A 27,441-nucleotide genomic window follows, 5' to 3' on the forward strand; every position below is an offset into this window, starting at 1 on the left:
TTTGAAACGAACAGCATGGCAGCAAACGCTGCATGTGTTCCACGGTGGCTGAGCGAAAGAGAAGGCACCAAGCACAAATGCATGCATATGTTTGTGTGTGTGTGAACTGTAACTGTGTACGTGTGACATCCGTTTTGAACGGGAAGAGAAATGAAAGAATAATTTTAAAGCTGAAGCGTAGCTGAAAGTAATTTTGGCGTTGCCATGCAGTGTATAGTTTTTTGCTAATTTATTTTGCATTATTTTTTTTATAGAATATAAAAAAACAGCTAAATCCTTGCCAGCTTTTGCTTCATATCGTTGCTCAGTTTCAAAAATTGAATATTTGAATTCATATTACATATTATAGTATATATCATATTCATACACATAATTGCTATACATACACGCATATGTGTATGCATTAAGCGCAGCTTATCCTTTGCCGCGTCATTGCAAGCGGCTTACGAGCAATTAATATTGCACAATTAAAACGTTTATGCAGGCAACGGTTGCGGCAACAGCACGCGACTTGTGTGGGCGCGGAAGAGTAGAGGAGAGGAGAGGGAGTGGGAGATGGAGAGCGATTGTGTGGTAGCCTGAAGAGCACTGCCTTTTGTTTTGACAAGTGCGCATAAGTACCGCTGGGAATGTTACTTAAGCAACTATGCATGTGTGCGTGTGTGTGTGCTTGTGTGCGTGTATGTTTATTGTTGTTTGGCCTCTGTTCATGCACAATTTGTCGTCACTTGCGTTTGTTGATGACTTAATTCATTTAGCAGAGCGACCACAGCAACATGCCCTAAGCTGACCAAAAACTGCCAACCGCCAGCTCATTCACAGTTGAGGCGCTGTGCTCTGCACACAGACACACAAAATACTTGATATCAATATGGATATAGACATCAGTATTAGCGAGAGTGGAGCAATCGAAATGTCATCATACCTCTTATCCTCGTTTGCCAATGGCGATAGCAATAGCAGCAACAGCCTTATTGGATCCGAGGACTCTCATATGGGTAATTCAAGTAGAACTAAAGCGCCCAGACAAAAGATAAATGCACGTGAACGTTACCGCACCTTTAAGTAAGTACATGAATATATCGCTACAGTTGCAGCATCTCTAAATTTCACAGTTATTTTAGTGTAAATTCCGCTTACGAAGCATTGCGCGGTCTAATTCCCACGGAGCCAGTTAATCGCAAATTGTCTAAAATTGAAATAATACGACTGGCCAGTAGTTATATTACACATTTACGCAGCACACTATACGCAGGTACATTTTATATATATTTTGTTTGTTTAGAAAAATAATTTATGTATTGCCTACAGGTACAGATCGACAGCCTTGCTTGCTTCACAAGTGGGATGGCGACAGTAGCACGGGACGTGTTAGTATCTGTACATTTTGTATGAAACCAAAGTCACCACAATCAGCGCAATGCTAAGATTTGAATCTAACCGCCAAAACATATTTTCATATCGTGCACATCGATATCTATCATCGATAGCATATGAATTTACCAATAAGTTTTAAGTTTAAATTACTTCTTTTTTTTTTGTAATAAATAAATATTTATAATACATATGCTCATTACTATTAAAGAAGCTTGTTTTTATTGTTGTCGTTGTACTAACAACAAATTCAAATAGTTAACAGCTAAAGAGTTGTCAGAGCAATACCCTCACACAGTTTACAACACTGCTCTATACAACACTTCTCATGAGCAATCAAAAACAACGCCGCGGGAATCATTTAATTTTATTATTTGTTGATTTGCTATTTGTTTTTATTGATTTTTGGCAACATGGGTGACCAGCTAAAGGTAAGTTGCATTGCAATAATAAGCTGCGCGTTTTTAACATATATTGATTTTGCTACAGAACTCGAGCATGTTAAAGAAACTGGGTTTTGATAGCTCAATGCAATGGATTTTTTACGATGAGCAATTTGAAAAGTTCTTCAACTTCTTGGCTGACAATATTACGGATGCCAATATACTTACAGAGCAGGAAATGCTGGAGTGCAGCGAAATGATACAACGCGACGAATGGTTAAGCGAGTCCGAGCGCCATTTAAAGCTGCAGCAAATTGAATCGGAAAATCCGGGACTGCTAAAGGCAAAAATGGAGCATGTTGATGCCTTGATAGATGAGATAGCTGTAGCAAAAGAAGCCACTACTGCTTATGCGGAGCTCATTGAGGATATGCAGTAAGCCAAAAGCTTAACCTAAAACATGAGTAAATAATGTGTTTTTTTTTTTAGCAATACCAAGCATAGTCTTAACAAACAGCTAAGCGAACAGGAGTGTACTACGGCGTCGCTGCATAATATGGCGCAGGAGCGCTTACTTGAGAGCCAGACCAGGTCGCGCCAATTAGAGGAGTTGCAACGCGAGAATTGCAGGCTGAGTGAGGAGGCAAACAAAGGATTTAGCAAACAGCAAGTACCAGGACTGTTCATGCACCAGCAACCATTGGATCAGTACTTTCTTAAGTGCGACTCCTTTATGCAGTACTTTACGCTCTACATGAGAGACAACTTTAAGCTACAGGAATACTATGATTTTGAAAGTTTTCGCGTAGATACACAGCAAATCAACACCAAGCTGGATGAACTGCAACATTCGTAGGCATACAAATTCATTGTTTACACAATATGCTAATTATACACACTTACAGCATGCAGCATTATACGATTGCACACATTAACGAAAAAGCCAAGTCAAAGGCTACACAGGCGCTGATTGATAACATTGATCTGAACAAAATCCATTGTCTAACCTTAACGGACATGGCGCGCGAAGCTCACGAGCTGCAGCTGCTCAATGACAATCATCTAGAGAACACATACAATACGCTGCTCAATGCCTTGACGTTGCATGTGAATCAGCAAACGCAGCAGCGCATCGAGCTGGTGCTCTACGAGAACACCAAACAGAAGCTAGAGCGTGCGCTGCGTCGTCGTGAGAACGACAAACAGCTAACAAGGATTATATCAGATGCGCTGTCCAATGCCGAGCTACTTTGGATTTCAATACAGCTGGACTTGGAGAAGGCACGCAACTGGACCGACAGCTCTTTGCGTTTACATGAACAAGCCGAGACCAGCTGGCAACGTGTGCTCGCCATGCGATCCATAAATGCCAATCCAATAGGCACTACAGGGCAATTTCTGAAAGCGATCGCTGATCGATTGAGCACACACATTGGTCAACAGGTGCGCGCCACTGATATCAAGAGCTGTCTCTATGAATACGAAAAATTTGGTCGACTTGCGGCCTATTCGTTGCACAGTATGCTTAACAAAAAGTCACACTATACTGTCCACGAGCAGATGGTCGAGCTGTAAGTATTTTTTTACATATGTACAATACCAAATCGAGATAACAAAGCCACACAAGTGAGTCACTGCATTCTGCGGAATCGACAAAGTCAAATCAATCAAATTACCAAAAAAAGGGGAAAGTCAAACAGTCATTCCATTTCGTAAAATAGTTAACTAAAAAAAACTAATGTTTACATACCAAACGATTAGAGATATGACTTACATTTCTGTGCATTTTGGACCATATGGTAATCTCCGCATTCATATTTAACTAATGCTTCAAGTGTGAGTGCCCCGTTGCTTGCCGCTCATATTTATGTTTCAAGAAAAGCCCGTGTTACCTTACCCGTAGTTCTATCCTATCTTTATCCTTACGTTGCTCATACCTAATATACTCTTATGCATTTGCTGGCAGGATACGTTTGGAGCAGTTGCTGCAACCCTTTGTTTACGATTCACCGCTGGAACAGCCCATGTTTGAGAACATACAGTACTTATGTCCCATATTCAAGGCAGCGCAACAGCAGCAAGGATTTGACGTTGCCGTGCGGCAGCTACGCACCAAATATATGGACAACATTACCGAACGCATGGTAGATTTCCTTTTGAATATACACACATTAGCTTACTTTAATAATTTTCCTTTTGCTATTGCAGAATAAAGATAAGCTTTGGCGCTATCAGCAGCTATTGTGGATTTGGTTTCTCACTGAACCGCAACGCGTGCTGCAGGCCATTGATGTGGTCAAGAGGGAATCAGCCAATGTACCACAGCGCCTAACTGGCGGTCTGCAGCGTAAATAATGCTCTCATACCAATAAAGAATTTTGTTTTCAAATTAAGTTAAGTCATGTATTCTCAATTCAATTAATTTCTACTTAGCTATATAATTAAATTACTTTTATATGAACACAACATGTAAAATTTCAGTTTGGCTTATTCGATATTAGACGCTTACGTCGGTCAGCCTCGCCGCCGCCGTCGTTTTTCTTGTGTTTTCCGACGGGTCGCCGCCGGATCTTGTAAAAATCGGGGCGGTATTAGCATTTGGCAGTTCTATAGTTTAAGTTTAAAATATTTTGAATATAAATATCTGTATTCCCATACATATGGTGGTGGTATCTTTCATATAATTGATTATTCATTGAAATTGCCGAATCTCTTGCATGTTCGAGTTATATTTTGGACCTAACTGGTCAAAAGTAGAATAGTTATCATGTTTAAGATTATTACATTGATTAATTTAAGGGGCAGTTTTACTATTTTGATTACAGCTGTTCCTTTGTTTTGCTTAGAATACATTTTATATTTTTATAGTAAATACGACACATATTAAGTCTTAATATTTGAATTTCATAAGAAAAGAATTGAATTTTTTGGGTTCAACGCTGTGGCCGCAGTAAACTCCTTCGGCGAAAATCTCTATTCGGTATTCATAAGTTAGTTAAAATTGTAAGTGGCATTAATATTTTATTTACGACTTCACAGCGATATAATATTAAGTGTGTACTATGATTGTACTTGAATATTTCTATATATATTGACTGAACGATATTTTGTATGAACATTATATGGTGGCAGTTGCATTTAAAAACTTCGGCATCATTACCGCATGTCTTTAAATTGTTACAATTTAAAAAAAAAAAAAAAAAAATTTCACTAACTTCTATATATGTGTATTGATAGTGCTCAAAATTAAGAAATATTTACGTTACGTTTACGTTTCTGCTCAAACGTAGTTTGCATAAGATATATTTTAAGTCTAGCTTAGTAAGTTGTATAAACCAAAAGTTGTTTATCTCAAGTCTCAAATCCTCAAAACTACATTTTGTAAATAATGCTGGTAATTGAATTACCAATAAAACTTAATTCAAGCAGATAAAAAATAAAATAGAAAAACTTGCATGATATACAAATCATAAATGAGGTGAAAATTTTATGTATTTTATTGCCACGCACATTTTGCTACCCTTACAGTTTAAATATACATATATACCATACGGATGGCATATAAAATAATTATTACCAAGAAACAATAAATTACATATATCATCAATTTCAAAGCTTAAGGCAATCAAAGTCAAATCGCAATAATCGTATATAAATATACTCTGATCAGACTGCAAGGGCATATGAGCTTCGGCCTGCCGAAGAGAGCAGTTCATTTAAATTTAAATTTAGTTTGCTTAAAATTCAATTCGTTTATAATTAATTAAAATTACAGCATAAGATTATTACATATAATTTGTTGAATGTATTGAAGTTATTTACTAATTTTTTTTCGTTGGCAGATTTAGAATAAATTGATTGCTTTTCATAGGTTTTTGTTTTGTGTGTTGTGTCCACTAATCGGAAAATGTTTAAGGTAAAACTTTACTTTGCGGCGGTTCTTGGCCCCATTATCAGATTGGGTCATCAGATATACACACTATATAGTATGTACATATACATGTGTGTGTGTGTGTAGTTTGTATAAAGAGCTACTAACAACATTGAATGCTAATTAATATTTTATTTTACTTTAATATTCTTGCTTTTTAACTAGACGTGTATGTGTGGAGCACCAGTTGTGTTATTTGACATTATTATTGCTGTGCCTGTTTAAATATTAAATGTGTGTATGTGTGTGTGTCTGAGTGTGTATAGTACAGTAAAACCTGCCTATAGGCCATTAGCAAATAACCATCATATAATAAATATGCATTTTTTTTTGTATGCATCTATATATGTAGATAAATATACATATATTTTGTTTGTAAAATTAACAATAATTTTGAGAATTATACACTAAAAGTTTTGAAAGGCTTGACAATCTGAAATATACACAATTTGCATAAATATACATAAATGTCATATGCATCTCCTAAAATTTCTCACTGTAGACAATTAATGGGTGTGTGTGTATGTGTGTGTGTGTAAGCTGGACAACCATACGCCGCTGCAACTAGGCAACTTGCAATTACAATTTCAATCACGATAGCGCAATTGCCTCCGATGTCGCAGCTTTTGAAGCTGACTTCAAGTGGTGTCATTGCCTATCCCATTCTTCTGATCCAGCTTATTCGAGCCCATTTTCACCATATACACAAAGAACGTTATAATTTCCGTCTCCTCGATGGGTATAGTCTTGAAATGCTTCATGATAGTCTGCACAACAGCGAAAAACACAGAAACAGAGAGAGAGAGAGAGAGAAAAAAAAATAAAAACATAAGGAACAACACATAAGAAAAAGTTATAAAACAATTTGTTTGCCACTTACATCGGCCAGCTGGGCTCGCTTCATGCCCTGGCGTGTTTGCACCTTAAAGTGGCGTTTGTAGCGCCGCAGCGTGGACACATGCAGCTGATATAAATCTGGGAATTCGTGCAAATCGGTGTCAGTCTCATTGCTGTCATCTTCGCTGTCCTTGCGACGCCGCTTGGTGCGTACAGATTGTATGCGTTCCTTGTGAAAATCGCATATGTAAATATGCTGCGCACCTGGATCACTGCTTAGCTTCAGTCGCTTCTGGGCAACTGTTTTCTGTATACGTTTACTGTAGCTGGCGTACCCGGCCGGATTTCGGCATCTTTCCATGTCATCGATAAGGCAGCATGTCTGATCAGTATGGCCGCCTCGCGAGTCCTCCTCACCGGTGCTAAATCCGTTCATGATGGCTTAATATATAGTTTCTTTTTTTTTTTCAATTGTTATTGCTCTTGTTTTCGTTGTTGTTGTTGCTGCTGCTGCGTTTGGTCTGTATGGCGAACCACTTACGAGTAGATCTATAATTTATACCTAATATCGTGTGTTAAACTAATTGCAATGAATACACTTTGGTTTATTGCCACACACACGGAATTCAATTCATAGTTTTGCTATTTTCTCTGCTTTTTGCTTTGCTTTGTGCGTTTTGTCACCCCCCGATCAAGCAGTGCTGTTAACTTGTTGTTGTCAAGTAACCAAGTATCATTTCATACTTTTGCGCATATCATCTGGCACGAAATGTACCGCGAGCAGCACACTAGTAGCTTGTAGTGTAAGTGCGAGCAAGAGACAAATATGTCGGATAACTTTTGACCAGTGTGAGAAAGTGATCCTTTTATTACTAATTTGCTCCACGTCCTGTTTTTTGCCTTGAGTGCCTATAAATATGGCTTTTAATAAAAGCTATTAATTGTATTAGAATACATTGATTTTCTAAACATCCATGATAATATGATTTTTTTTTATAAATACAGTATTATAGAAAAGGTTTTCGCTCTGTTAACTTAACAGAGGTTACTCGCAGGAGTTAAGATAACACCACGTAGCTAACATTTACTCGCCGAAATTGACAGGCTGTTAGCGGGCTGTTAGTTAACATTAAAAAAATTAACGGTTATTCTTCTTCGCACCGTCGTTCGTGGACAACGTCTTTAATGCAGCTGCGACGAATATTGTTGTTAACTAAATAATTACAAAAAATCAAATTGTTAACGTTAAATTCACCCGGACGTGTTTTGTGAATTAATTGACCGTGCGCGCGTCGTTCTGTGAACAAATAAGTGTAGCAATAATATTGAGAAGGTAAATTGCAAGCGCATTCTTTTTTTTGTATGTTTTTTTTGGTCAACTGAAATTGTTTAAATTGTGCAACACGCAACTAAGGTGTTGATACCAAAAAGCCCACACAGAAACACATACATACATATGTTCGTACAATAGAGGGGGCGATGCCAAACGCTGCTGCGACGGCTCAGCAAGCAGAAAATTCTCAGCAGCTTCAACAAACACCAATTGGAAACACACACATACATACGTATGTACATATATAAGAATGTATGCATACATACAGCGCAAAGTATACATGTATGTATGTATGTGTACATACATATGTATGTACGTATGTATGACTGAACTGAGACGTGCTCTGTGCGTGCGTGTATTTGAAATGTTATATATTTTTTTTTTGTTTTATGTACATATGTAGTACATGATGTACACATAATAATACTGCCCACATACATTGAACGTTCGCTTGTTTCGTTTATTGCATTATTAACCAAAAGAATCGGCTCAATGAACGCGTTGCTGCGGGCTTTTCCATGCCCTTTCACATATCGATATTTTCCCATTGGCCAAAAGACAGTATGCAAAAAGGCCACGCGCCGTAATTCAAAAAAAGTGCAATGAGTGAGAAAATAAAACTGTGCCCATTTCATACACATGAACGTACATAGCTCTACATAGAGTACATAGTGCATACATACATATGTATAAATGTATTTACATTAGATGTGATGAGGAATATGTACCTACATATCTAATTAACGTTAGCCTTTTTTTTTCTCGTGTGTGCGTGTACATACATACATATGTATATAAAAGACAACAAACGAAAATAGCTGTGGATGCTGTCTCCAAAATAACAGTAAAATTCAACAAGAAAAATTTGCGTGTGTGTGTGTGTGTAAGAGATTTATACAGGCAGCGCGAGAGCAAGAGTAAGAGAGCCGCATGTAAATTACGGTTCCTGTGACTACGAATATATATATATATATGTATGTATGTATGTATGTGTGTGTGTGTGGAAAGGACACCAAGCCAAGGCAGCAGCAGCAACAAAAACAACAACAACAGCAGCACACCGCTGAAAATTTTCATGTAGGAGTTAGGCTGGCTGGATAGAAGAAGGCTTTTGGCTTTAGCTTTTTTCGGATGGAGAGCGAGAGAGAGAGATACACGGGAAAACATAACTTTTTCAGCTGACGCTGTTATCATTGTTGTTGCGCAGTCGCTGTGGGGGTCAGCTTCATACCAATATAAAGTTTGGTTTGTCAAAAAAAAAATCAAAACTCATCTTAAGAATTAAAAACAACAGAAATACATATACAAATGTATGTATGTACTATGTATTGTTGTTGTTGTTGTTGTTGTTGTTGTTGTTGTACCGTTGTCCTTGAACAGTCCAGCCTCAAAACTCCAACGAAAGCTCGGCTGTATATGTATACATATGAGTGTGCATGTATATAAATGTGCGTGCGTGTGTGTGTGTGTTGATTTCATGGACAGCTCTGAATGATGTTTTTCGCTTTACTCGTTTTACAACGCGTCGCCATTCAGAGAGCATGCATTAAATATGATGCAGTCGTTTGTTATTGTTGCTTGGTCATGTTGTTGTTGCTGTTGTTGTTGTTTTCTTTATTATTATTATTCCCGTTGGCGCTAATCGCTAAGCCGAGAGACAATCGCCACTGCCCATCATTGCAAGCTGATGACCCGGTTATTTAAGTGGATTTGGTTTTATTATTATTAAAATGCGCGTGCTGTGTATTACATGCATATATGCATATGTATGTGTGTGCGCTGAAATGACTTGAGTATTGAATATTATTTCATTTATAGTTTTACAAAAGAGTGCAGTAGTTTTTGCTCTAAGTATGTATATAATATGCAAATATATACTATATACTACACACAGACACACACACACACACAAAAGAAAAGAAAAAAAATTATTGTTTCGCTAACAAAAGATGACTTCGTTTAGTGCAGTCAGCAGCTTCAGCTGCAGTCGATTTGGTATCTGCAAACATTCAACAGCGGCAGAGTGCGTGGGAGGCTAACAGAGAACGAGAGAGAAAAAGAGACCCAAAAACAGAGATAGAGCCAGAGCATGAATGCATACGCATGAAAGAAAGAAAAAAAAAAAAAAACATTGTGCTACGAATGTGCGAAAATAATTGAGGCAAGTGAAATAAATAAATAAATGAAAATAAAGCATTAGCAAATGGTGGAAAAGCAAAGATAAAAAAACAATACAACTTGAGAACACAGCACACTGAAACAAAATTGAGAGCACAGGTTGTTGTTGTTGGCGCTGTTGCTGTGAATATATTCTACTGTTGCTTTTGCTTTTGTTTTTGTTGTACGCGCATTGCGCTAATAATAGCGGGAGCAACTACTAAACAAACTAAATGTACTGAGTTCTCATGTGCGAAATTAAAATACGAAGAAAGAAAAAACGCAGCGGCACCAGCAGCAGCAGCCGCAGCCGCAGCCTCTGTGTACATAATGTAGATATATACATACATATGTATGTACATATTTAAAATTAAATGAAAATGTGCTTGCACTTGAGTGTAGCTAGTACATGGGGGGGGGGCGCCTATGTACACAAGTATATTAACATTCATACATAAAACAGTTTCGGGTCAATTGACTTTTAGTGTTGCGTGCACTTATACAAACACTCTTTTGGCCAAAAGCAACCAAACCAAACCAAACCAAAAAAAAAACCCCCGAAAGCTCACAAAAAGCAGTAGCAAGCCAGGACTCTCCGTCTTTGGCACGCAACAATTTTATGTTAGAGTCAAAAGCAAAACCTAAGCTTACACACACACACAAACATACGTACGTAAGCGAGAGCGAGAGAAAGCAAGAGCATGTTCGTTTTGTGCTTTCGCGCTACTCACCAAAAAAAAAAAAAAAATTACTGGCATCATACAGTCGCAGCCACAGCCAGAGTACACAGCTCCCCTCACTGCCCGCGCGCCCGCTCGCTAGCCGTTGTTTCGTCACCAGGCACAGGGCACAGGCACAGTGGGCTGAAGAGCATAAAAAGCAAAAGAACTATGTACGTTAACACAAACAAAAGCGCGCACGCGTGTGCAACATATATTTAAGCTTTAGTCACATGTTTTTTGTTTTGTATTTTGACACCTGGTTTTGGTTCTATGTACAAATGGTAACGGTAGTGCATTTTAATAACAGGTAGTTGAAGTGCGACCATTTTCACACAAAATCCCCAAACACAATACATACAATTGCTATATCTATATGTGTGTGTGTATTGAACGACTACGCCTGTTGGTAATTGGTTTTTAAATGTCAATTTGAAATGAGCAATTGAAACGGCCGCGCGCTGTGCTAAACGGCATTGATTTGAAATATTAAGCGAGGCAGTAAAATGCAGAAATTATGCATGAGGCAATTAACTTTCAATTTTAGCCAAAATGTCAAAGAAAATAAAAGACGTGAGCGGTTTTAAATATTCAAATGAAATCGAAATTGCAATCGAACGAAAAATCAGTTATGTCTATGTCAATGTCTGCTTAAATGTCTCGAGTACACTTGTCGTTTGCTAACTAACTAGCTAACTAACGAGCCATTTAGTATGCACGTGACGTCATGCGGGACAAAATAACAACAACAACAAAAGGAACAGAGGAATATACATATGCATGCCATGCCTGTTGGTAATAATTGGCTATAAGCAATAAAGGCACGATAAATTTAATAATGTATGTACATACATATGTACATACATATACAATATGTATGTACATCACGTGCATGGAAAGCAGAGGCAGAGGCGGAGCCAGAAGCAGAGGCGGCGAGAAGCTTCTAATACTTTCTTTTCGCATGACATCAGCGCTCATTCGTTTGCACACACACACACACACACCGTTGTGCATGTTGATTGTCCTGTTATGTGCTGCTGCTGCTGCGGCTTTTGTTGTTGTGCTTGCTGCTGCGCTCTGCTGCTGTCCACATATTGCAGTTGTCGCTCGTTTGGCCGGTCGTATATACATATACGTTATGTATACATACACATAGGCACATATGTATGTATGTAGTTGTATGCCGATCAGAGATGTAGTACTGCCTCTCTATTATTATTATTGTTATTTTCTAGAGGCAGCAACAGGACACACGCACTCACAACAACAACAACGACGACGACTTCATAATGACCGCCTAACTTATTTACATACATGTGTATGTGTGTATGCTATGTGCATATGCCTGTGTGTGCGTGTGTGGGTTCGTGCATGCGCCTCGCTTGTCAGGCTTTTTGCCAGCAAAGCCAACAGCGGTCAGGGTTGACTTTTGGCCCCCCTTTCCAACACTCCCCACACAACAAAAAAAAAAAAAGAAAGATGATGATGATGAAGAAGCAGCAAAGCAACTGAAATGAAGTGCGCCCAAGCCAAACCAAGCAATGTTTGAAGCTTAAGCTCGCCTCAGCTCAGCCAGCCTAGTACTTCGCTTTTATCCTTATTGGCATTGCCTTGCAGTATAATAAGAAAAGCAATGGGCGCCTCGGCCATGGCCACGTACTCTCCTATATACATACATATGTACATACATAAATGTACATACATATGCACATATGTATGTTTGTATGCATGTACATGCTGTTATATGTACTGGGAATCGATAAAGCATGCTTATTTGCTTACGATTTCGTATTTTGTTGTTATTTAATGCAGCATGCCTTAAAATTATGTGTGTGTGTGTGCGTGTGTGCATTAATACATACTAACTGTCATACATATTTACATATACGCCTGTCACAGGTCAAAACAAATGCTCTCGCGCCCCGTGAAAAGCTCTGCTGCGACTCTGCCTGCTTCTTGTATGGCTGCTAGCTGTATATTTATTTGTATGTGTATGTGTATGTGTGTGTATGTATTCAACTCGAGATTAGCTTCCGGTGGGGATACAAATCATCTCTCGCTTCACTGCTCAAGTTATAAATATTAAATATTTAAAAGCGCACTCTTGTACAATCTTCCCTCCCACTCTTTCTCTCGCTCGCGCGCGCGTACCCTTTATAAGGCAAGCCATAACCTTTTGGCTCCCTTTTCGCATTGTGCTCTCGCCCCCGCCCATTCTCTTGTTCTCGTGTGCAAGCATCATTTGGAAGCCCTTTCACTTTCAGCTCGCGCTTCAAACAGCTGCTTGTCCATTTCAAACCTCTCTCTCTCCCCCCCCCACTCTTTCGCTTTTGCTTCATTTTCCTTCTAGCACTTGCTCTGTAGCCTTTTATTATACTCCCTCTGCCGCCTTGAACGAACGCATTGTGTATCTCGTTACAATTACTTTGCGCACAGTCGCACACACACACACACACAGTTTACACTGCTGTCCATAAAAGTCATAACAGCATTGCTGTTTCGCCTACCACAAAAACCTTTCTCGGCCCCAACACAGCACAAAACTTTTCTTCTGCACTAAGCGTTTAGACTTGGGCTAAAACTTTTACCCCAACATAAATGTATTTTGTTGTACAAGTTATAAACTTTTTGTAAAATTGTTAAGCAACAGCAGCTGCAACTTTGAGCGTAATCCATGCAAAAGCGAAAGAAAGAATTATGTATGTGTGTGTGCAGTTTGCATTTTTTATGACCGCCACTGTATCGAGTGCAAAGTTATGTATATGCGCATGTATGTGTGGCGAGTTTTATGCTTGTTACATTTTTGCGCTTCCCAGCATGACTTTGCTCCCACCCACACACACAACTCCAAATTGCGTGTGCAGTATTCTCAATGACACGACTCTCCAGCCGCGCGCTCTCTTTCAGTCTCCCACGCACCGCAGCAGCAGCAGCAGCAACAATAATACCTGTGTGTGTGTGTATGTACTTTGCTTACGACATTCGCATGCAGCCCCCACACACACACACAAACACACAGTTATGTATTACAGTTAAACCTTCGGGCGTACATAGCTCTTTTTTTTATATTATTTAGTAATTGAGTATCAATTTTTATTGACTTTTATTATCTATTGACTAGTGTTTACATCAGCTGGTTTTTGTTTTGGCTTGAGCTTTAGGACTTTAGAACAGATTAATGCATTTGCTAATTTCACAAAATATTAATAGAACACGCACAAATACAAAATATTAGTACAACAAACATTATAACATTGCCAGCAATATATAATAACGGTCTATAAATTCCAACGTTAATAAAGGACATGACATATAGAGAGGGTATCACATATCTCCCCTCTCTATACACACTCTACATACAAAATATGCGTATACATACTTTGTTGGCTAATTGCAGGGGGGGCAACAAAAAAAAAAGAACACAACTCAGCCAACAAACGAACAAAAACTGTAAAACAGAAACCGAAATTAGGTCGCCATCGCCATATCATCTGTCTGTACACCCAACCTCCCCCCGCCTTTCTTAGCCATGCCCCCCCATCCCCTCAGCGACTGCTGCAAGTAGAATACAATTGCCAAAAATAATTTCCTCAGCGCGACAACAAAAAATAAATCAAATAAATGCGAGTAAATGCCGCATGGTGAAACCAAAAACAAAATAAAATAAATCGCGTAAAGTGAGAAAAGTAAAAGCAAAAAAAAAACTATTTGACTTATTGGAGCAGACAGCAGCGCAGTCGTTAGAGTCCAAGCTGTCACTCAAAGCAAAAGAAAAAATAAATGAATCAAATGCGAAAATACTAAATGCAAATTAAACAGCAAGAGTCAATTTAAGCAAAAAGTATATAAGTATTGCTTACACTTCATTTAATGTAATTTTATTTTATTATTATTCTCTTGCTGTTAAATTATGCTGCAAAATATCAATTGTATTGTATTCTCTGTGTGTGTGTGTGTGTGTGTGTGTGTGTGTGTGGTGGTGGGGGGCAGCAGCTAAAGTTTAAATACAATAAACGTAAACTTAACTATTTTGTGCTTTCTCTTGGAAGGGCAACATTCAACACCCAGCACATACGATGTAGATACAATATATAATATATATATAAATATATTCATCATACAGCACTAGGCAGCAAATTCCTGTAGGTATATTAAGCTTCTGAATTTTGAGAAATTGCATATAAAATTGCCTTTTGATTAAATTGAAATTAAAGCTAAGTTGACAAGCTTCGACTTGTATTTAAATAAATGTGCAACAATGTTTTAAAAATAAAAAAGTTGCCCAGTAAAAGATTTTATTAGGGACTGCAAATAATAGTTATGAGTTTAAAAAAAATTGAGCCTTGGAGGAGGGTGGGAAAAATACACATAACTTATTTTTTTTACGGCATATTCGGCATAAATTTTTTGTATTAAAATTCTTATTATTAGATTATATATATTGTTCGATATTTGACATAGGTTCTTTGGTTAAAAAGATATTTCAGTTCAATTCTTATGATAAAAACTAATACGTATTTATTTTCAATTTTTAATTTATTATTATATGAAAATAATCAATTATTTTTAATACTTAAATTAATTTTAATAAAAAAAATAAATTGTTTAATAAAATTAAAAAGTGTTTTATATAATAAGTGTTTTATATTTTAATTTTACTCTGGATTTTATCGGTTATTTTTCAGTACAATTTCTTTCTAAATCGACTGCCGTACGCACTTTATTAAACAAACGCCGCACTCCCTAGAATATTTAATAATCTGACTCAAGCAGCTGCAGTTTATGCTATGACTGGCATGGATTGGATAATAGCTCATCAATTATGAGTTCAATTATTCAAATTGGTCAGTCAATTGTTAGCTCCACTGATTATAATTGCCAAGTGTCTAATCGCGGGTGGAACTAGGGACGGGAGCCTAGTTTTAATCTCTGAGCCTAATTATTGAATTTAATAGAAATAAAATACAAATTTTTAACTTTAAAACTTTGCGCGTGTAAATAATTCAATGCATTTATATTAAGTATATAGCAATAGTGTTAATTTAATAGCAGACTATTATTCGCTGCTGGGCAAGCATATACTATAATTATATCAAACTTTTTTCCAACAAACTTTGTTGACGAAACTGTTTTTCTTTTCTTTGCTGGCTTTCAAAAAATGTTTCTGGGTCAAATGCATAGAGAAAGGACTCGCTTTTTAAATCGATTTTAAACTGAGTGTGTACTAACATATACATATATGTATATATACTTTTTTGTTTGTTAGTGCGCTTAGACGTCAAAGGATTGCCCGGAAAATTGGCACGGCCGTAAAATGCGTTTGCGTGTAAAGTGTTTTTAGTTTGCTCGTTTTATTTGTTGCTTGGCTAGTTAGTTGTTACTCTTTTTTCACATAATTTTTGCTGCTTGCTTAGACTTAATTATTATAATTAATTGGCAAGAAAAGGCGACGCCAAGGAGCAACAAGAACAACAGTTAAAGCATAACCAACGTTAAACAAAATAAAAGAATAATAAGCGAATACGCTGCTTCGACACGCAACGTGCAGCACGCTGCACAGTGTGGCAAAAACAGCAAAAAATTAAAAGAAAAGAAAAGAACTTTTTAAATTGTTGAGCTTAGCCTGAGAAAATAAAAACAAGAGAACAAAGCACAGGCGATTTTAGTACAACGCTGCACAGTGTGACAAAATTACAAAATGAAAAGAACTGTTTAAATTGTTGAGCTTAGCTTGAGGTTGAAAATAAAACAAAGTACAAGCGTTTTGAAGCGCAGTTCTTGGTGCCACTGTGCACACACACACACACTCACTCTCTCTTTCTCTAACTATCTCTGTCTTAGCCAAACCACTAAGCCAGCAACAAAGCGTGCCCGGTTTTTGCTGAATAATTTGCAATTTAAAACTGTTTCTGTTTTTTTCTTTTTGTTTACTTTATGCTCTGCTCTATTCTCTGTTTTCTCTCTATGACGCTTTTGCGTGTGTGTGTGTGTGTTTGCGCATGTGCTCAAGTATTGGTGCGCTCAAGCGCCCAAAAGCGCTTTAGCCAAACAACAGGCAACAGCCAAATACAAAAGCAACAGTTTCAATGAGACCTTTCAACAATGCTCGAGAACATAAAACAGAAAAAAACAAAAACAAGCATAACAACAATTGTTTAAATATTACATTGCATGTTAATTCTACATACATGTGTGTGTGTGTGTGTGTGTAAATGTAAAATTATGCAAATGCATTGTTAACAACGCTTGTTATTGTCACTGCGATAAATGTTTGATATGATTATGACCCAAACCCCACTCACACACCACCCACCCCCCATTCATTTGCATAGAATTCACTTCAAAAGAAATTCAAGCAAATCTAATTAATTTGCTTTCATTTGCGAGAACTGATTTGCAATAACTCTGACTTCGTCGGAATGTCAATTTAATATAATTAACGTATAAAAAAAAAACACAGCATGACAGCATTTTGCGTTGTTACACTTTGCAAATATTCGCAACATTTTGATTAACCCAACCCCAACCCCTTCCCCCACCACCCCCGCCAAATATTTGCAATGGAATTTTGTGTAGCAATTGTACAAAAGAAATTAAGAGCGGCAACCATTTTAAAAATTGTTAATTGTCCGTCAGCAAGACAAGTCGAGTCGTCCTTGTACTTTAATTCAAACTATATGAGAATCAATTAGAATCTAATTAGATTTTGTATATCCAATTAGCCTTGTCTTCGCGCTTGTTAAACAACAAATTATGATTCATAGCAAAAAGCAATTGCATATTATTGATATAAACATATGCAATTCATTTGTTATTTCCATATATATTCATTATTCATTCAGAATATTGAATTGCAGTCAATATTTCCAGCTAGATTCTGTCTAAAAATTAGCTAAAATTGGCTAGTCACTGCTATTTTCCTGCTAAGCTTGGCGGGAAAAATAGTTTTAGTATAAAATATTCTATATTTTACATTGTTTTTTCCAATCCTAATGATTAAAAATTCAATTCACATACACAAGTTTTGTAACTTAAAGTTACAATTATATTTATTATTAATCTGGATTTATGGCTAAAAGCTATTTTGTATGCTTTCTATTTGAAATATGCTAGATCTAGCCGCAAAATCGCTAAACTGGCAACACTGCTTGCCAATAATATAGCTAGAAGCTGCCCCAATTATTTGACTACCTTTGCCACTTAGCGTGCTTTCACTGTAGCTCAACATTTCTATGATTTTTTTTTACAGAAAATGTATAAATACATTTCGCTGAATTTTAATATGAAACAAATTCGGGGTAAATGCAAAATTGATTTTATGTCCATGATAAAAACGTTGCGACGACTTTTAACTCTGTACTGTGAATTTGTTAATATTAAAAACAATTTGTTGCTTGAATACTTTTGGCTTTCGGTTGCTGTGTGGGTGGCTGTATCCACAATTTTTATAATTTGTTTTTTAATACACGTAGACAAACAACAGATATGTAGCTATAGCTAAAGATATAGTATACATATTGTTCTTTGCACATTGTTTGCGTAATGCTAACAACAAGTGTGACTGTTGTCGTTGTTGTTTGGGTTTCAGACCTGCTGTGTAGGCGTAGATAGAAAAAAAAACAAAAACAAAAACAATAAAAAAAAAAGTATAGAAAAGCTGTTGCGGGACACAGTTTTAATTAGTTTGCCACATTTTGCAAATAGTTAAACAACAAATAGCATATTGCCACTTTAATTAGTTGCGCACATTGTTGCGTCAATATTTAAGAAGTTCAAATGAAATGAGTGTCGAAATTATTTGCATTTATTATAGCTTTAATTTTATGACTTGCTACTAGACAACAAGGAAATGCATATATATATAGTATATATATATTCTAAGTAGTGCAACCAAAAATAAGTAAAGCAATGAAAATGAAATGAAATGAATTTTCATGCCACACCACACACAGAAATTGTTTTCTTCTATGCTTCAGCGCCAGCGCCCCAGCTTATGTCAAAGTATTTTGAGAAATTGTTGTGTCTTCTCTTAATTTGCACGCAATTTATTTTATTTTGTGTTTTGTGTTTAGCAAACAAAAAGCAAAGCTGCCTGAAACACAAAATAGCTCAACAGTCAGTCAGTCAGTCAGTCAGTTGACTTGTTCAATTTGAAATCGAAAGAGTTGCATATGCTATTTAGCACTTATATACGAAAATGCATGTCACCAAATGGAATTTAATTATCCGTTCAAATTGCATTTAATTACGAAACCGGTTGGGTGGGGGCCCATTTCGAAATGCCGGTTTAGCCTGTCACACACACTCGCTTTGGCGCTGATAACTAACAGTTCATTATAGTTTGTAAACCCACAAAAGATAAATCAATAAACGTCCCAAGCTAAAGGAATCAATAGTAACTCCCACCCACTGAGCTCTGTACAAATTATAGAGCAAGTCTGAATTCCAAATATATATTGTTAAAGTAATAAAGATACCTTATGTAATATATACGCATTAGGGTGTCTCGTTCTAATAACTGTACAAATTTTACAAAATAATTAAATATACGAAGAATTCTGACAATATTTCCAAAATTAGAAATTAAAATTAAGTTCGATAATGTATTGAATGCAACTTGTTACTTGTCTTCAAAATCAGCTCAAATTAATAAAGTCGGACAATATTTCCAAAATTAGAAATTAAAATTAAGTTCGAAGTAAAGTTCGAAAATGCAACAAACTAATTAAAATCATTTGAAAATCGTTATCGAAGAGTTCAAAAGCTGAAATTAATTCAAATTAAGTTGGAATGAAAATTCGAAAATGTACGTACAATTTTTTTCCTTATTGAATTTCATTATTGAATGTCACTTTTTACTTCCACAAAATCCTTGGATAATTGAATCGAAAATCGATTTAGAAAAATAAAAAAGAGCTGAAATATTTATTTTTTAGCTATTCTAGTACGTGAATTTCGAAATTAAGATTAAGTTGGAGAATGTTAAACGAGCTCACAGTAATCAAAAATCGAATTTCGAAATCGAAAAATTAAAAATTCAGCAATAAATTGTAAATTTTCTTCAACTATCAAATCGAGCTACCCTAAGTCACATGTGTAGTTTGAAACTATAGTATAGAGTTTAATTCATAGTCGCAGTCGCTTTGTTAATAGTCTGTTTGTTTTTTTCGCTTCAATTTCGCATTTCGAATTGAGGTTAATAACTATGGGAGTTAAATTTATTGCAACTGTCAATGCGCATATCCATTTTTATTTCCATTAAATGTCCGGCTTGTGCCTCAATTTGGGACATCCCAAATGCTTGCCCAGCTCAGAGCCCCCAATCTAATGCATGCATAGGCAAAGCTAACATCAAATTGCATTAACTATGCATGTGTGTGTGTGTGTGTGTGTGTGTGTGTGTATGGGGCATAATTGTTATGCAATGCAATTGCACAGAGTTTAAGTTTTGAGTGCTCGGATTCAGTTAAGTAAAACACATTACATGGGGAATCAATAAATCAATTTTTAATGAATGATAATAGTTAAAGCACACAGTCTTAATGTTGCTTGTTCTATAATCTATAACAAGCTATGAGCGCAGCTATGAGCTATGAGTAGAAATAAATCAAAGCATGACATTGTTGACTGTAGCGAAGCTTTACGTTAAACATGGCAGCGCCCAAATGATGCTTGGCTAGGCTAATTTGACTGCAGGATATAAGCAAACACACACGCATACACACATACGCATACATATACGCAACAGTAGCAACTACGCTTTGGCCGAGAGTCGCAACTTTTAGCTTTTAGTCTTGCTTTCATTTTTGGGGGCTGTCAACGAGAGCATTTCATGTATACACACACATATACATAATTGTGTGCGTGTGTGTGTGTGTGTGTGTGAGCATACAAACTACTTCATGACTGACTCACGAGCTATGGTGACGTTTACCAACTTTTGGGGGCACAATTTAATTTTGGCGTGTACTTGTGCACACGTCTATGTATGTGTATATGTGTGTGGGTGGGCTGGCACGTTTATGGTTCAGTTTTGTGACCATTATACACACGAGATTTAATAACAAGTGCTGATGTAATTACTCAACCATGTGAGCTCTTTGTATGTTACTCTCTCTCTCTCTCTCTCTCTTTCTCTCTTTGCGCTCTCTGCAAATTGCACGCTGGGGACAATTGAGAACAATAGCAAAGCCCTTTACATGCAACTCAACTTGCTTTTTTTTTTGACTTTTTGTGTGTGCACTAAAAATTAAAACAAGCAACTAAAAAATTATCGTGTGCATAATTGCTTTTTAATTACCAAGAGCTAGCAAAGCAAATATACATAAATATTTGCAGATGTATGTGTGTGTAGAATTTTAAAAATGAAAAAAAAAAAACAAGCAGCCTTAGCAGAAGTAAACAAAAAAATTTTATATTTCATTAGAGAACCGCACACAACAAAATTCTCAGTTCTTGCTGCCCACCCTCGTGTTTGTTTTACTGTTCTTGTTGTCTTAGTGCGGCAGCGGGGGGCTAGGAGAAGGGGAGCGCGCGCTGTTGCTGGCCGGGTGGCGAATTGAATTTTGCTGTGTGTGTGTGTGTGTGGAGCGGGGGGAAAGTTGGGCAGGTACAAAAGGAATGTCGAATATTTTACATACATGCGTCTGGGGCTCTGCGATCGTGTAAACGCAAAAATATGCGCAAAAGCAATAAAAACTTAACAATGAACAAACAAATGGAATATATGCATGAAAATTAGCTACACACACACACACACACACTTTGATAAAATGTTGTTTTCACTTTGCTCTGCTGAAACTTGTTTAATAATTCAAATATTGGCACACACACACAGAGACACACACACACACATAGACACATGGTCAGCTGGTTTGCTCTGGAGTCATAGAAATTTGCATATACATAAACTCGCTCGTTTGCCATAACTTTTCTTATCTATTGTCAAATTATACACACACACACACACACACACACACATACATATATATGCTCTTATGTAAATATCTGTAATCTGTATTTTTTACAATTTCAACTTTATTTATGCTTGTGGCTTTGGCGATTATTCGCTTTGCGCTCAATGTGAACCAGAAAACAAATCCATACCCCAGCCCCAGCTGGTTTCTCAATTAATCTTTGTTGCCCGTGTTAGTCACACACACTTCATAATTTAATTATCAAACATATTGCTGCTCTCTCAGTGTCGGTTGAGTTTGCTTTGCTTTTGAAATTGATAAAGATCAAACTATGAATTGTTATATCTCAGAAAATTTTAGTCCAAGCGCACCTAGTAACATTTCATTACTTGGCATATTTAATTATGTTTGCCTCTGTCTGTCTGTATGAGCGCCAAGATTTAAGCACCTGTAAAAACTAGAGACACCAAATTTGCAGCATAGCTTCATATATTTTTTAAGCTAATCGAGCTTATTTTAGAATTTTGATATTGACACTCATTACTAAGAAATCAAGCAGAACTGATCAATATTTGATTGCAAACCGTTTTCATAAAAAGTTCGTAGCCTAGTAATTGTTTTTTTTTTTTTCAATAATCCAAGTGTTGTAATGTCGACTTTTCTTATTTTTCTGACATAAATAATGAGAATTCAAAAATGTATTAAGATGAGTTAAGCAGTTAAACTATGAAATTATTATGGGTCTTGCCAAATTTGAATTTGCTGAAAATTATTTTTTGTTTATAGCAGAACATAAACATCATTATTATTTAAAAAATAATAAAATAACGCATTTGTTTTGCTGTTTAGCATGCACTAATAGCAAAGATTATAGAACATTACTATTATGATTATTGCTCTAGATTCTTTGCCATAAACTTTGTTCCCATTTGTTTTGCCTGATTGGGTGCACACTTAGTCAGAAATGAAATGATTCACTGCCGGCCCGGCCCGACCCGACCCGAAATCAAAGCGTTTGAGAAAGCCAAAAGGCAAACAAAACTAATTAAAATTGCAAGTGCAATTTGAAATGTTCTTTATCCTTATTATATTTTTCCATTATAAATCTCTGTTTCTTATGCCGAGCACACTTCACTTCAAGGTGTGCTGCATTCTCCACTCTCTCTCCATCGCTCTTGCTCCCTCTCTCTCTCTTTTAACGCTGCGCATATCATTTTACAGTAACGTAATGCAAAAAAACACGCCACCAAGCAAACCTGGGACTGGGTCTGGGGCCACCTTTGCTGCTTTGCTTTATTTGTTTGCGCTTTGCTTGTGTATAAAGGTGACGTTGGGATTAACGTTGGTGCATTAAATAAGCTTGCAATAGATTGTATTTTGTTTTGCTCATTAAATTGAAACACACTGCGCCTAAACTTGAACGCATAATTTACATTTCAAAAATATGAGCTGACTGCTCTCGATATAATTGAAGTATCTGCTGCTGCTTTATGATTTTCTCAAATGCTCAAGTCGAGACAGTAAATTGTGCTCTTCGCATTTGTCGCTTTGACATTCATGCCAAGTGCGTTGCGCTCGAAGTGGCTTTTGATATATCCTTGAAAAGTTCTCCCTATATATTTTGCTCAAATTGCTAGTTATGCCAAGGACATTCTCCAGAATCGCAGAAACAAGAGACAGGCTGGCTTTGAAAACAAAATTCCCACTAGATTTTGATTATAGGGGCGCGCATGTCGATCTAAATTGGTTTGGCTTGGTTAATTTTTTATATCGTGCTCTAGCTAAAACGTTGACCGGCGGTTTTTAATTGGGCCTATAAACAAATCGTTAGAGCAAGAACTAAATACAAACTATCCAAATCTGTAGCTGTATGTGTGTGCGTGCGTGTGTGTGTGTGTGTGTGTGTGTGTTATTTACTTAGCTGCAGTGATTGGTAGCGTGCTATTTATTTAGCTTAGCCAGCGTTGATTGTTAATTTTGTTTTTACTATTCTGCACACAAGCAACAACAACAACGAAACACACCCATGTGCATATTGTTTCAACATTTATTACGAGACTGTGCAATTAAAAACGTATGAGAGCCAAAGCAATGCCAAAAAGGGCAAACGCAAATGCAAATCAAAATCACAACACACACACACACACACACACACGCACACATTTTTTACATACTTACATATGTAAATGTCAAATAAAATTCAAATATGCACGTACTACAAACTGTGTAATATTTATATTGCACTTTCGTATACGAAACAAAGCAATGAACAATTGGAAAATGACTTAATGCTTAAGATTGTAATTAAGTTAAATAAGTGCACAATGGACAATCAGGATTAGAAACAAGTGGACTAATTAAAGTTGGGCGCAACAAACCTTTATATACACTTTGACGCATCACAACTCGTTTTCGCTGAATGACGTGACAGCAAGCGCACCCCGCGCTCTCTATATAGAAAATTAGAATTTGAATAACTCCTTAGTTATAAACCCGAATTTTCGGCATCGGTCAAAACCATGACCAAGCGTTTTTGATTTATTTCAGATTTTTAAATATTTTTTTTATTGCTTCATATATATCACCAATATTGGTGATAAGTTTTTGGTGGCAACATTTCACAAAAACGTTGTAGAAGTCTAACTTCTTCCAAAAAGAGAGAAGGAGAGATTTTGACAAAAATTCCATGTTGATATTCATCATCCAGCCGACTCTGATTAGTATTTCTAACCTAATCTACAGATTAGCTGGGAATTCTTCGAAAAAATCCACGGGCTTTGTGCATGAAAATCCGCAATGGACTTTTTGTTGTGAGGTTTTGGACTCAAGCAAACATTGACGTGTTATATAGAATTATCCTATCCATTGATAAAGTAGTAGAAAAGTGGAAAAGAATGATGAGTAAAGTAAGACTCGGGCATGGACCGGCATAACAAATATTCTATTTTTAATAGATACAACCCTAGTTTAATGTTTAGCTGAATTATTAAGCTTGGGACTGGATTTTATTCCGACAAGTGTTCAGCTTTCAGCGAAAACACTTTGCAAATAATTGATAAGTGAATGGGCGTGTTGAAACTTTCAACACACACACACACACACACCCACACATGCAACTATCAATACACATGCATGCATTTGTAAATAGATAAGCATTTATCTAATTAAGCATTCTTGATTGTGATTAATTGCAGGCTTCGCTAGGTGCAAGGACACATCAGCAAAAGCAGCGGCCACAGCAATTTGAAGCGCAAGGACAAAGGGCGTTACACTTGGACACACACACGCACACACACACACGCATAAACTAATCCAGACAGACAGACAGACAGAGTGAGTCGGTCGACCGAGTGAGCGAGACGGTGCCAATTGCAGCGAAGCGAACCGAAGCGTCGATTGTGTGCGTGCGTGAGTGGGCGTGAGTGGGCCGAAGCAGCGGCGGCGAAGTTGCGTTGCGTGTCCAGCAGTCGCATTGACTTGGTCAGCAGTCAAAGTCGAGCAACATGTCTTCGCCAGTAGCACAGAGCAGCAACAACAACAACAGCCCGTCGCAGTCGGCGTCGGCAGCGGCAGCAGCAGCTACGCAACAGCAGCAAAATCAAAAGCCAAATGCTGCCAGCAGTAGCGCCGGCGGCGGCGGCGGCGTCAACAACACACATGACAAGAGCGCAACTGGCACGACGGGGACATCGGGCGGCGGCGGCGGTGGCGGTGGCGGTGGTGGCAGCAGCAGCAGCAGTGGCGGCGGCAGCGCCGGCGCACCACAAAGTCCCACAAAACGCAGCACAATATCCACAAAGGAGCGCGTCGTCGACAGCGTGCCCTTCCCCCCCAGCCGCAAGCTAACCTGCACCGATGTCTTTGACGCGCGCACCGGCAAACCCCAACACGATGTACTTAAGCAGCACTTCATACTGGAGGGACGCATCGAGGAGAGCGCCGCACTGCGCATTATCCAGGAGGGCGCCACGCTGTTGCGCCAGGAGAAGACCATGATTGACATTGAGGCGCCAGTCACTGTCTGCGGCGACATCCATGGGCAGTTCTTTGATCTGATGAAACTATTCGAAATCGGCGGCTCGCCGGCAACGACAAAGTATCTGTTTCTGGGTGACTATGTGGACCGAGGCTACTTCAGCATCGAGTGCGTGCTGTATCTGTGGTCGCTGAAGATCACGTATCCGCAGACGCTGTTCCTGCTGCGCGGCAACCACGAGTGCCGGCACTTGACGGAGTATTTTACGTTCAAGCAGGAGTGCAAAATCAAATACTCGGAGCGCGTGTATGACGCGTGCATGGACGCGTTCGACTGCCTACCGCTGGCGGCGTTGATGAACCAGCAGTTCCTCTGCGTGCACGGCGGCCTCTCGCCGGAGATACACGAGCTGGAGGACATCAGGCGGCTGGATCGGTTCAAGGAGCCGCCCGCCTTCGGCCCGATGTGCGACCTGCTCTGGTCCGACCCATTGGAGGACTTTGGCAACGAGAAGAACTCGGACTTCTATACGCACAACTCGGTGCGTGGCTGCTCGTATTTCTACAGCTACGCCGCCTGCTGCGACTTCCTGCAGAACAACAATCTGCTCTCGATCATACGGGCGCACGAGGCGCAGGACGCCGGCTACCGCATGTACCGCAAAAGTCAGACCACCGGATTCCCCTCGCTGATCACGATCTTCTCGGCGCCCAACTATCTCGACGTGTACAACAACAAGGCGGCGGTGCTCAAGTACGAGAACAACGTGATGAATATTAGGCAGTTCAACTGCTCACCGCATCCCTACTGGCTTCCCAACTTCATGGACGTGTTCACATGGTCGCTGCCCTTCGTTGGCGAGAAGGTCACCGAGATGCTGGTGAACGTCTTGAACATCTGCTCCGACGATGAGCTCATGACCGAGGAGAGCGAGGAGCCGCTCTCCGACGACGAGGCGGCGCTGCGCAAGGAGGTCATCCGGAACAAGATCCGTGCCATTGGCAAAATGGCCCGAGTCTTTTCAGTGCTGCGCGAGGAGTCCGAGTCAGGCTCCAACTCAAAGCCTCACGCCGCGGGCGCCTACCCCGGGCCCTCTCGGCGGCAAGCAATCCCTAGAATGCATGCAGGGCTTTTCGCAATCACAAATCACCTCTTGCGGAGCAAGGGCCTGGATGCGGTCAACGAGCGTATGCCGCCGCGACGCGATGCGACGCCATCGCCGGCGGAGGAGGGGCAAAAGTCACTCTCGGCGGCGGCAGCAGCAGCGGCCAATGCAAATGCGAATTCAATCAATGGATAATTCTAAGTCAGAGAGCAGAGCTGAGCAGTCAGTAGCAGTAGCAGTCAGGAAGTTAGCCAAGTCAGTGGGTCAAAGCCAGAGGCAATAGGCAATAGGCAATAGAGAATGAGAATAAAACACAGATATAGATAGAGAGAGCTAAAGGTTGATGAGCAACAGTCGACGGCAGCAGCAGCAGCAACAACAACAACAACAAATAAAACAAAATGTGTCTTGTGCGCGAGAGTGGGAGGGAGAAATAAGAGAAATCAATTTACAGCAAGCGGCATTGCACACACACACATATACATAGATGCAATTCACACACACATACACACACACACATGTAATTGCCGTCAATTGGAGACATGAAAAGCTACAACAAATGAGAAAGCGATTTAAAGCTAATACGCAAGCTAAACAGCGTTTAAACTTATTGGTATTAATTATTTGATTAACAAAGAAAACAAAACATAAACATTTATATATACATATGTATATATGAATAAATATATATTTGAAACATAAATCTAATT

At 38.4% G+C, this 27,441-nt stretch overlaps 4 protein-coding genes across 4 annotated transcripts; 3 read left to right on the forward strand and 1 right to left on the reverse strand.

Annotated features, from left to right (window-relative positions):
* The first annotated feature begins 871 nt into the window (after positions 1-871).
* LOC108604957 (transcription factor 15) lies at positions 872-1,427 on the forward strand. Its single transcript, XM_017994526.1, has 3 exons — positions 872-1,065; positions 1,125-1,255; positions 1,312-1,427. The coding sequence occupies exons 1-3, from the start codon at positions 872-874 to the stop codon at positions 1,425-1,427; spliced, it is 441 nt and encodes a 146-aa protein (XP_017850015.1).
* A 289-nt stretch (positions 1,428-1,716) lies between these two features.
* On the forward strand, positions 1,717-4,151 carry LOC108605898 (augmin complex subunit dgt3). Its single transcript, XM_017995713.1, has 6 exons — positions 1,717-1,805; positions 1,864-2,192; positions 2,247-2,609; positions 2,663-3,328; positions 3,724-3,901; positions 3,966-4,151. The coding sequence occupies exons 1-6, from the start codon at positions 1,788-1,790 to the stop codon at positions 4,110-4,112; spliced, it is 1,701 nt and encodes a 566-aa protein (XP_017851202.1). The 5' UTR covers positions 1,717-1,787; the 3' UTR covers positions 4,113-4,151.
* Positions 4,152-6,060: 1,909 nt separating this feature from the next.
* LOC108605698 (histone deacetylase complex subunit SAP30 homolog) lies at positions 6,061-7,249 on the reverse strand. Its single transcript, XM_017995489.2, has 2 exons — positions 6,569-7,249; positions 6,061-6,455 (listed from the first exon to the last, which is right to left on the reverse strand). Exons 1-2 carry the CDS (start codon positions 6,959-6,961, stop codon positions 6,327-6,329), a joined length of 522 nt encoding a protein of 173 aa, XP_017850978.1. The 5' UTR covers positions 6,962-7,249; the 3' UTR covers positions 6,061-6,326.
* A 443-nt stretch (positions 7,250-7,692) lies between these two features.
* LOC108606513 (serine/threonine-protein phosphatase 2B catalytic subunit 3) lies at positions 7,693-27,240 on the forward strand. Its single transcript, XM_017996681.2, is given in 4 exon segments — positions 7,693-7,858; positions 24,845-26,673; positions 26,675-26,778; positions 26,781-27,240. Coding segments are annotated over 3 exon segments (1,770 nt in total). The 5' UTR covers positions 7,693-7,858; positions 24,845-25,153; the 3' UTR covers positions 26,927-27,240.
* Positions 27,241-27,441: the final 201 nt, after the last annotated feature.

The sequence above is a fragment of the Drosophila busckii genome, chromosome X (assembly GCF_011750605.1).
Source record: "Drosophila busckii strain San Diego stock center, stock number 13000-0081.31 chromosome X, ASM1175060v1, whole genome shotgun sequence".
NCBI lineage: Eukaryota > Metazoa > Arthropoda > Insecta > Diptera > Drosophilidae > Drosophila > Drosophila busckii.